This window comes from Salvia hispanica, chromosome 2 (assembly GCF_029641045.1).
Source record: "Salvia hispanica isolate PSC_SH4W2 chromosome 2, Shi_PSC_v1, whole genome shotgun sequence".
Taxonomy (NCBI): Eukaryota; Viridiplantae; Streptophyta; class Magnoliopsida; order Lamiales; family Lamiaceae; genus Salvia; species Salvia hispanica.
Genome location: NC_142693.1, coordinates 64545510 through 64557603, shown reverse-complemented (window position 1 = coordinate 64557603; position 12094 = coordinate 64545510). Strand labels below are relative to the sequence as shown.

Sequence of the window (12094 nt, the reverse complement as noted above, 5' to 3'; positions counted from 1 at the left end):
TTGATTAATTTTATAAATAATGCAGATTACATACCATTATCTTAAAATGTGTATGCACTTGGTTGATTTTCAAATTTGTTAAATTTAATGTTTTGGGGTTGTACATTTAAATTATTTTACATGTTTGTGATTTTTAAACCTTAAATAATATAGTTGTATCGTATTTAAAAATAATTAATTTTAAATATAAATATATTTATGAAATCAAATTAATTCGTGCATCGCACGGGGTGTGATACTAGTTTATATAAAAAGTAAAGTGACTAAAAAAATTGTACAATCTTCTTGAAATAAAGTCATAATGATGTAGTTATTTATCGCATTGGATGCTTCATTCAATCGAATTTAAGCGCAATAATTAATTTTAAAACACATTTAATTTACATAGTAAGCATTTACATACATTTATTTGTCATAAGTATTAGGTAAGCTGTGAATTTGATGAATAAGAAAGTAGAAATGATTATAAAACGATACATGGTAGCATAAAAGATTATTGAGGGATGTTATTCAATATTCCGCCATAATGTGATGTGAGTTACTATAACTCCGATTTAAATAAATATCGTTTCATTGCTACACAGTAAAATATTTAATGTATTTAACAACATATTTTTTCTTATAACTATACTATTTATTGGATTTAAATCATTCTCTCTTTTGAAATAATAAACATTAGTACTTTATTATTTTCTTGTATAAACATTTACAAAAATACTTTTATGATCCGTTACCAAAATTTATGTTTATCAGTTAAACTTAGCTCATTTTACTAGCCACTTTAGGAAAATTGAAAAAAAGGTCGAAAATGTCTCAAACATTTAAAATCTTGTTCAAAAAATAATCTACTCCATATAGGTACCCAACTTTGAAAAGTTCAATGGAATTTTTATTGTAATTTTCAAGTGAAATAAAATAGGTAAAAAAATTGGGTGCCAAAATATCCTAATATTCAAATGTAGTTATTTTCATGATTGTACTCCCTCTATCCCACGATAGTATGGTATATTCTAATTTTGAAAATTATTTTCTCTCTAATTAGACTTATTATCCACTAACAATACTATAATTTTTTTTTCTATATTTTTTATTTTAATAATTATACATTAAAATTCGTGTCCAATAAAAAATGCATACTCTTGTGGGAATTGAGACATGGAATGGCGTAGTATTTAAGTACCTGTAAAGTGTCAAATACTTGGACATTTTTAAATGTATTACAAATCTTTTTTAGTTTTTACCTATTTAACGAGAAATGTCGTTGGAGTTGGATATAATTTGCTTTAAATATGTGATTAAAATCTAAAACTTTATATTGAAGCTTCCAAAATACACAACTTAAACTTTTATTATAAATAAATGAACAAAAACTTAAAAAAAGAGTTCCAACTATAACATTGCATTGAAACATCATGTATTCTCTATTTTTTCACAACAATCATACTTATTTATAAATAAAGTCATCTATTTTTCACACCCATAGCTTTTCTCCACCAAATATAACTCCGATACATCACTCTCATTCAAGAACTCGTTAACGAAACCAAATAAAGAAACCCATTTTAAGAAAATGAAATCGAAATCACTCAAAAAATGCTACGATAAACTAGTCTTCATCTTATACTCCCTATCCCACCAAAAAATTAGATATAAAAGAGGGTGACATATTGTGTCCATGTACATTGTCATAGTGATAAATTCATTAATGCCTGAGGGCAAGTGTCTTATAGTAGTAGTGTTCGATAAAATAATAAAAATAAAATACAAAATCACACACGAACAAAAATAAAACAGAAGCAAAAAAGGCTCGCAAATTTTCCCTCGTCCCATTGCCTATCCACAAAACACATGCACAAAGCGGCTCGCGTCCATCTCATTCGGCTAGCGACGTCGCGTTGCGGATGCCCTGAAATCCACACGAAGGGGCAATTTGGTAATTCCACAAAAGTCTCTTCACTTCTGCACTGTCACGTGCCATCCAAGTAGAAGCACATGCCGACCCTATAAATCGAGAGAGATAAGGCGGAATAAAGAAATTCAAAAAGCAACCCAATCGCCCCCCTCCCTCCGGTTGCCCCTCCTGCGGTTCCCTCTTTTTCGCGAAATAAATTTTGAAAAAAATAAACAGAAAAATCGAAGAGAAAATAGGACTGTTGAGCAGTATAAATAACAGTAGAGAGAGAGAGAGAGAGAGAGAGAGAGTGTTTTCTTCACAGCAGCAGCTCCAAACAAACAACAAAAATCAACAGTGAAATTTCGAGAAATTAAGGAATAATTTCAATCAGCTTCAGATCTCGAAGCTCGATTCCGTCGATTAATTATTTGCTGAGGAGTTTACTTTTTCTCCATTTAATTTTTGTTTGGAAGAATTTGTTGGTGAATTGAATGGAGAGGAGCACGCCGGTGAGGAAGCCTCACACTTCGACGGCAGATCTGCTCACGTGGTCGGAGAATCCGCCGGAAATCTCGCCGGCGCCGCCTTCCGCCGCCCGCTCTCACCAGGTACTACAATCGCCGTTTTTGAATTTTTTTTTTTAGTTTATGATTTTGAATTGGTTGAGATGAAATGACAGCCGTCGGATGGGATCAGCAAGGTGGTGTTTGGAGGTCAGGTTACTGATGAAGAAGTTGAGAGCTTGAATAAGAGGTCAGAGATCTAGCTTCGCATTTCCTTTTATTTGTTATGTACGTTACTCTATTTTTTGAATTTTATTTTTGCATAATTATGGTATGTTTCTGAAGTAAGCAATAATTTTTCTATTTGTCAATAATTTGCGTGAAATTCGGAGCTGTGGTGAGTGATAATTAAGCTATGCTGAGTTGATGTCATTGTTAATTGAAGAAAGCAGCTATGATTTGAGATCTCTGTCTTCATTTCTGGTTTTGTTGTAGTGATCGTCAAGATCGAATGACTTAAAAGGCTGAAAAGGTTGAAAATTTGAATCTTGTGCAGGTTATTAGATCAAATTTATGATGAATTCAATCATCTCTTGTAGATCTTTTTGTAAATTAGACATTTTCAAGTGAAAAAAATGAATTAAATGTGAAGATTAGATATTGGTGTTGATATGTTTTGCTTTCTGTATATGTGAAGATATCTTGAAAATGTTCATGGCCTATGTTCATGTTTTGGTAGAAACCTTCTCCCTTCTAAATATTTGGATTTTTCAGGAAGCCGTGTTCCGGTTATAAGATGAAGGAAATGACTGGCAGTGGTATTTTTAAAGGCAAAGGAGAGAATGGATTGTCGGAAACTGATGAAGCCGAAGAAACTTCAGCCAACAAAACTGGACTGCGTATGTATCAGGTACTTCTTCCGCTGTTTCTAGCTTATTTATATCCATAAATTTGAGGTTATGCGATTCTGATCTCGTCTGAATTGATATTTGGATACTAGCAAGCATTGTCGGGAGTCAGTCACATCTCCTTTGGTGATGAAGATACAGTTTCTCCCAAGAAACCAGCCACTCTTCCTGAAGTTGCTAAGCAGCGAGAGCTGAGCGGAAATCTAGAGAGCGAATCTGAAGCTAAATTACAAAAGCAACTGTCGGATGCCAAGAACAAGGAGCTCAGTGGCAACAACATCTTTGCTCCTCCTCCTGAAATCAAAGCCCGCCCCTTGGGTGCTCGAGCCTTGGCATTACGAGAGAGCATAACAATTGGAGAACATGCTTCTAACAATGTAAGTGTGCAACTCTCCATTCTGTGTTTATTATGAACCAAGAATCTCTGCATATGTAATCATGTATTCGATTACTGTGTTCATAAAGGGTGCTGGCAATGGTGTTTCGACCGGGGAGCCTCTGAAAACAGCAAAGAAGATACCTGACCAGAAATTCTCAGAGCTCTCGGGCAACAACATCTTCAAAGGGGACGGGGCAGCTGCATCGGCCGAGAAGCCACTTAGCTCGGCAAAGCTGCGGGAGATGAGCGGGAGCAACATCTTCTCTGACGGGAAAGTGGAGTCCCGCGACTATTTTGGAGGCGTGCGCAAGCCACCCGGCGGGGAAAGCAGCATTGCCCTGGTGTAACTTGTTAGGTCCTAACCTCAATTGTTTTCTCTCCACCTGTTAATTTGCATCTTGATTATCTTATTTAAATGGGGGATTGTGCTCTGCTCTTGATTTTCTACTTGTGTTGTGGGTTTTGGTTTGTCTTAGGTTTGATTAACATGTTCTAGACGTTTTTTCGTACAAAAAAAAAAAGCAGTTGGCTAATTGAGTTGTTTATGTCAATATGTATTTGTGCTGTAGTTTTCATTTCTAGTCCTCTTTGTGTTATTACTCATATAATAATAATTATCTTATTATTGAGTTAAGTAAATTTATATGAGATTATCTAAGATTGGAATTTTGCGACATTATTTACGATTAATTCTGTGATTCGGAGTAGAGGTCAAAACTAAATTTTGTGCCATATTTTTCTTATTATTGAGTTATTAGAGTAATAAGTGAATTGATCCAAGATTATATAAGATTGGTTTTACTCTTAATTTTGTCACACGAGAGGTGAAGACTTAAGAGGCGATCTACTTGCATTGTTTATAAAGTACTACTCCTTCCGTTCCATAGTAATAGAGTCATTTTGCCATTTTGGTACGTTACATAGTAATAGTATCATTTTGTTATTTTGGTACATTTCGTAGTAATAGAGTCATTTCTCTTTTAGTTAAAAGTTCACATTTTTTCACACCTACTTTACTCTTTCTTACTTTTTTTCTCTCTTCATCTCTTTATCTTTTTTATTTTTCACTTTATTCTTTCATTATTTAATTCATTTAGCACAATTTTTTTTAATCTCTGTGTGAAAAAAAAATGTCTCATTACTATGAAACGAAGAGAGTAGTTTAGTTATGAAGAAATTCTTTTTCTTGGTAAATTAAAAAGAAGTTGAAATGAGATATTGGGTACAATATTAGATTTACGATGTAAATATGTCTTCATAAGTTGGGGTATCTTTGTTGAAGTTGCTGTCAAACTATAATGATGCAAGACATTTATTTCACTTAAATTGAATCTCTTACAATTTGTCAGAAAATATTGTTGCACGCATTTTGTGACTGAGATAATGTGCCACAGTTTGTCTGAAACTGCCAGCAACAGTCATTTCGTGGAGTAAATAAATGACTGTATGCAGCAATCATCCATTCAGAGTAGGCAACCAAGAATAGATTAAAGTATGAATAGAACAAATTGTAGCTTGGTCTCGTGCAATAAAAATAAAAAATGAAATTATTATTTCTTCATTAATATTGTTTATACTTGGTAACTACAAATAATATATAAATATATATTATTAATTGAGTCATTTTTCCTACTTTGAGAAGTTTCAAGATAATTGAGTCATTCTATTTTTGACAAAAAGAAACACTCTCTATTACTCCCTCCGTCCTGGCTAAGATGACGCATTCCTTAGCCGGCACGAATTTTAAGAGTTATTGGTTAATGTGTTTAATTAGATAGTGAATAGGTGGGTGGAAGTATTAAAATAGAGGAATAAAGAAAGATAAATATTTTAATAGGGGTGGAAAAAAGTAGTTGGGTGTATTAATTGAAGAGAGAAAATTTCCAAAAAAGGAAATACGTCATCTTAGTTGGGACAAACTAAAAAAGAAAACGTGTCATCTTAAAGAATAATGCTAAATGGCCACATTATGGCCAGCTATAATCTTAAAATATTATTAAAATTCTGTGTAGTTAATACTCAATTGTTGAAATTTATGTATCTAGAGAGTAACAATTTTTTAAAGACTAATATATCCTCAAATATTAAATACTTATGTATAAAACTTATGTAGTAAAATAATATATTTACTTATGTGTATTTGTATCTTAAATAAGTAGTACTCGTATATTTGTATCCAACCAATGATACGATAATTTGGACTTCTAATTTCATTCCTCATTCTTGACTTGATTGGAAAATCAATAAATCCAACTCTAATGAAAAAAAAACATTTCCTAGTTATTTCCCAATGCCTATATTTAAAAAAAGCATTGAACCATACACTTTAATTACGTAATTTAGTTATTTTGATCAATTTTAACTATATTAATATTTAATTATTATTCACATGATTTAATGTGTAATATGTACTGTATAATTAATTTTGAAGTCATAATAAAATATGTTCCTGATATTTCAATTCTATTATTAGTGATTATTTATGTTTAGCTTCACTTGTTTAATTTGATTTAATTTAATTTAAATATTATTCTTCAATTTCGATTTGATTGAAATTTTACTTATTCAGTTCATCAAGAATAGAACTATAGAAGTTGAAGTGAATTCCAATTAATAATTTTTTTTATAAATTTTGAAATTGTTCCGAGTGAATAATATATCTATTGAATGTAAAATCAATTGAGAATTTTCGATATTAGATCAGTTATTAGTTATTTGATAATAATTATAAATTGCGACACCAAATAATACTCCATATATAGTTTAACTAAAATCTATAATAAAAGTAAAATTGTGACAATAATAATAACTTATAATATTACACGGCTCCATATAGCAATAATTAATATATTAATATGATGTTGTATTTATAATTTTTATATTTGATAGTATTAATTATTATAAGCTATAGTATATTCTTGTAACAAAATTTTAAATGCTTTCATCATATACAACTGTGAAACTAATAATATACCATTCCGGCCAAACTCCTATTAGTGGTTTAGTACAATGAATGTATTTTGTATTTTAAATTTATCCATGTTATCTATATAAGTCAGTATAATTACTATTATATGTTATTATTGGTATTACTAGCAAGTTCAGTTATTGGTGTGTGTAAGTTGTATTATGTCATATGAAGTTATTTTTGCAATAATATGATAATTATATAATATAGTTATTTTTGCAATGTAAAAAATTAAATTATTTTACATAATACATCGTAGAAAAATATTATACTAGTATCTTAAATACACAATAATTTATAATATTAATATATGACTTATATTTACAGTTTAGAAGATATGAAAATTCTAATACAGTATATAAGTACACTTTATATGATATGCAGTGCAATTCTATAACTTTGCACATTCATGAAAAATGACTACCAAAGCTAGGAGTACCATTGTGTATAAGATTTGTTGTTCATAAAATATACTCCCTCCGTTCCTTTATAGTTGAGGCGAAACTTTTCGACACGGAGTTTAAGAAAGGGATGTTGAGTGTGTTAAATAAATAGATAAAAAAGTAAGAGAGGGAAAAAGGTAGAGAGAATAAAGTAAAAAGTGAATAAAATAGAGAGAATAAATTAAGAGAGAGTAAAGTAAGAAAAAGAAAAAGGTTACCATATATAGAAATGACTCAACTATGAGTGAACTTCCCAAAATGGAAAAATGACTCAACTATGAAGGAATGGAGGGAGTATTTCATTTGTCCCATTAGAAATGAAACGTTTTTCTTTTTGATCTGTCCCATTAAAAATGAAACGTTTCTAAAAAGGGAAACAATACTCTCTTTACTTTTTCTTCTCTCTTACTTACTCTCTCTTCATTAACTCACAAAACAACAATACATAAAATCTTGTGCCGAAAAGCAAATGTTGCATATTTAATAGGACGGATGGAGTATTAACTATAGTCTATGTGCAAGCATACAGTACTTACCATAGTTTATTTCCAATACAACAATAATATAATTGTATTGTAAACTATGCATAAATTATTACGGAGAGAAGTTGTAAATTTAAATTTGAAGTAAAAATTTGGGAAAAGGGTGGTTACGTAAAATCACGTTAGCACTAGCTATTACTATTAATTTTTGCATTGACTTTTAAATTTATTTACAAAAATGCCATTGTGTGGCCGGTTACATTATAGCTGCATAGCATTACTCCATCTTAAATGGGAAATGGAACAGAAAGAATACTTTATTCTCTATTTATCTTTCTTATTTTATTCATCATCCATTTAACATTCTAATTCTTAAATTCCATCAAAAGAAATGCCTCCATCTATTAACTAAAAACGGAGGAAAAATGGAGGAAGTAATAGAATACACTCTGATATGCACTGCATTCTCACTGCACACGTTACCCACAATACAAACACTATACATTCACAATTTCACACCCCTACACACCACTTGCCCATGCCCACACACTATTGTGTCTTACAATGTGCGTCAATTGTTATGCGTATTGTCATTATTTAAAAAAAAAAAATTATAGAATTCAAATTTTAAAAATAAAAAAATTTGGAATTGGAATATGCGTAATATGGTACTCCTAATTTTGTGTAATTTTGTCAAAATTTAAAATAAAGAGGAATAAGAACGGAATGATATGGAGAATTTGAATAGTTATTCTTAAAGAAAAGATTATACTGCCAAGCAAATAAATTGAATAGAGGTAAAAATCATCGTTCTATTGTCTGGTCCCATCAAACGATTTCATGACTATTTAATACTCTCTCCGTCCCAGATTTGGAGTGACATTTTGCCATAAAAGTCCGTCCCACATTTGAAGTAACATTTACTACCTCCGTCCCCCAAAATTCGATACACTTTGACCCGGCACGGGTTTTAAGAAATATAATGGAAAGTGGGTTGAAAAAGTTGGTGAGATGTGGGTCCTACTTTTAAAGTATTAGTTTTATAATAAAATGTTAGTAGGAATGAGTTAGTGGAATATGGGGTCCACTACCAAAAATGGTAAAAGTGAAGTATATTAAATTTTCAGGGACGGATCGAAATGGTAAACTGTATCAAATTTTAAGGAACAGAGGTAGTAGAATTTACCATATTTGAACATAACATTTTACCTCATTATTCACTCAAATTACACCCAAATGCCATTATATACACAAAAATAAACCAAAACATAAATCAAAATCTAAAAAGTCAACTCATCTCACTTTCCACCAACTAACTACATTTATTACACACTCCACCTCTCACTTCGTTAATTACACACTCCACCAATTTCTTAAAACCCGTGTCATAACTAATTGTCACTCCAAATGTGGGACGGAGGGAGTATTTGAGTAATCGAGAAAATTGTTTCGAAATAAAACATAAAGTTCTCATATCCATCTCTGTTCAAATTGGATTTGATAAAGGATTGCTGCATTACTCCCAAAGTATATGAGTATTATTAACATAGCTTATGTTAGCATTTTCTTCCAATACGTATTTTTTTTCCAATGCTTATTATTTTATGTTTGTCTTATGCCTCATAAACATTATCTACTCGTCAATTAAAATCATATTGCAAGAAAAAGAGATCGAGAACAAAAGTTCGTAATCACACAACATTATTCATCAGCTCATAACAAAAACACCAGTGCAGAAACATAGCAAACAAGAACAAGATACACGAGTTCAAAGAAGCCTTTTATTCTGATACATCTCCCGAATCTCATTCTTCGACATGCCCGATGAGGGTCAGCAGCATCTTCTCGTAGTCGCCACGGGTGTCTTTACAGATGGCTTTGTCGAGGGGCACGCTGTTCCGTTTCTCGTATATTTCCTTAATGGTCTGCATGTCCACCTCTGCCCTTGTCGGGACCACCCTGGTCAGGGCGCCCTCGTCCGTCCCTAGCTTGTTGATTGCAAGGCGGAGCACCTTCTCGAAGTACTTCTCCGGGTAGACCAAACACTTCACCGCAGCCCTCAGTAGCGTGAGGAACTCGTCTTTAGGGTCTTCTTTCAGGTCCTGTCCGTTAGAAAGGTAACTTCAGAGTTCGGAAATAAAGGCACGAATATGACAAAACAAACACAATCCTAAATACATATGCACGGAGCCTACAATCATGAGTTGGATTCGTTTCCTTTCAGACCCATACTCAACACTCAAGAATACAACACTTGCATAATCTTGCGTTAATGTGACTAGGAAAGTAGGAAATGAAAACATTGAGTTGAAGAAACCTTGTTCACGTCGTTGCCAAACTCATTTTTGTATTGGTTGAGTGTCGCATTGATCTGCGCCTTGCTCCTCGTGGTCAAGATTCTGATGATGTCATCACAGCTGTATTCCTTTGCAGTGATCTTCTCACGCAGGATCTTGGCTTCCGATTTAGCAAGATGGAGGTTCACGTCGTCTCCACTATAACGGTATGAGCTCACCAAGGGCACCAAGAGCTAAAATTTTTCAACAAACCATATTCACATGTTAGTATGAAAAATGACGCCTCTGTTTCTGTATTATGAGATTGAGCAATTCACCTTGCGGAAGTCTCCTTTCGTGTGATAAGCAACGTCCTCCTCGAGAGATTTCTTGTAACGAGCGTGATAGGCTTCCCTTGCGAGAATCAGATCCTTTGGAGACCTCGTGCAACAAATCTCCACGAGGATCCGGTTGCTCGCTGTCCACTTCTTCGTTGCCTCGTTAGCTAAGTAGGCATCACGCTCTGGAGGGTCCAGTGCCAACAACAACACAACTCTCTGGAATCGAGCAACGAGAAAATAAAAATGTATAATTAGATTACTCTTTGCTATTGAACAATGTTAAGCTCTTTATTCACTTGATCATCAATAAAAACCACTTAACAAAAAGCAATCAAAAATCGATACAGAAATGAAAAATGGTAGACTCAAACCTCAAAGTCATTTGAGAGTTCCTTGTCCAAAGCTTTGAGCAGATCTTCACCATAAGTCTCGGCATAACATTGTCTGATCAGCTTCCGTTGGCTGGCATTTCTACGACCCAAAATCGATATGATCAAGTCCTCGTTGGTTCCCCATCCTACACGTACATTTCAATGCATACAAATTGCAAGGAAAGTCAGCATTATCAATCAAAAAAATTGCAATCGAACAAGATACGAAGATCAAAGAATAGTTTAACACAATTCGTAAGCAACCAAAGAATTCGAAAAGATGAACACATGATCACACAAAACAACATCAGATGTATCACAGTTTCCTTTCCAGTTGATGATCGGCCTACAAATAATCGACAAACTCTGAACTCAACTAAATACAAAGATCAAAGACGAAAGCAGGAAAACACTAAACAAGCCATAAAGATCAAAGTACGATCACTCGCATTCTTCTTCCCGATTAAGGTCTAAACAACCTTTCATCAGTAATCAGCTTAAAATCAACACACAGACTTTGCGCTTAGTTAGAAACGAAGATCTCAGACGATCAACATACGATCGCACAAAACAACATTAGATTCATCATATTCTTCCTTCCAATTGAGTTCTAAACAAAAAACTTCAATCAACGATGATCAGCCTCTATAATCGGGCGATGATCCATCACATCCTTTCTACCAATCGAGATCTACAAAAATCTCATCACAGATCGGTCAAACTGTAATCACACTCAGCAAAATCAAATCCACATCTACATTTTCCCCCTTCTCAAATTAAAATCAAACATTTCCGATTTAACTAGCAATCATCACTTCTCACTAGCTGATCAACTCTCACATAAACAGAGAAACTCGCCACTGCAAACATATATTTTTCAATCGCAAACAGATCATCGCAGATCAAAGCAATAGAGAAGTGATCGGAGCAACATACATCAAGTTGGACTCAATTGGAAGCAAAACAATCAAATGAGGCAACTAAGAAGCAATTAATCATCCAATCGAAGATCAGAGAAAATGTTGGTGGAGTCAAACCTGAGAATGCCTTGTGCAGCTGCTCGCAGTCTTCGGAGACTGGGGGGACCTGAGCTGGAATGCAGAGAGTCGACATTGTTTGAGAGTGAGAGAGAGAGAGAGTGAATGATTTGTGTGTGTGAAGAGAGGGAAATTATATAAGGGAAATAATGCATCGGTGTCCAAATTATACTCCCTCCGTCCCATAAAAATTGAGACAAAACTTTTGGGCACGGGGATTAAGAATTTATATTAAATAAATAGGAGAGATGAAAAAAGTATGAAAGATAAGAGAGTAAAGTAAATGATGGAATAAAGTAAGAGTGATTAGATGTTTTGTCTTTTGTTAAAAAAGGAAATGACTCAACTTTGTTGGAACGGACTAAAAAGAAATACGACTCAACTTTTATGGGACGGAGGGAGTATTATTTTCTGAATATCTTTTTACTTAATGTTGTTCTTTATTTTTTTCTATTATGTGAATAAAGTCATAATATGATGATGGATTCAATA

General features: G+C 33.1%; 2 protein-coding genes across 2 annotated transcripts; one reads left to right on the top strand and one right to left on the bottom strand.

Annotated features, from left to right (window-relative positions):
• Positions 1 to 2186: 2186 nt before the first annotated feature.
• Positions 2187 to 4252, top strand: LOC125202844 (uncharacterized). The gene is made up of 5 exons (XM_048101321.2): positions 2187 to 2502; positions 2574 to 2647; positions 3172 to 3307; positions 3398 to 3682; positions 3771 to 4252. Exons 1-5 carry the CDS (start codon positions 2386 to 2388, stop codon positions 4029 to 4031), a joined length of 873 nt encoding a protein of 290 aa, XP_047957278.1. The 5' UTR covers positions 2187 to 2385; the 3' UTR covers positions 4032 to 4252.
• Positions 4253 to 9265: 5013 nt separating this feature from the next.
• On the bottom strand, positions 9266 to 11717 carry LOC125200825 (annexin Gh1-like). The gene is made up of 5 exons (XM_048098608.2): positions 11603 to 11717; positions 10566 to 10711; positions 10192 to 10410; positions 9895 to 10107; positions 9266 to 9679 (listed from the first exon to the last, which is right to left on the bottom strand). The coding sequence occupies exons 1-5, from the start codon at positions 11676 to 11678 to the stop codon at positions 9383 to 9385; spliced, it is 951 nt and encodes a 316-aa protein (XP_047954565.2). The 5' UTR covers positions 11679 to 11717; the 3' UTR covers positions 9266 to 9382.
• Positions 11718 to 12094: the final 377 nt, after the last annotated feature.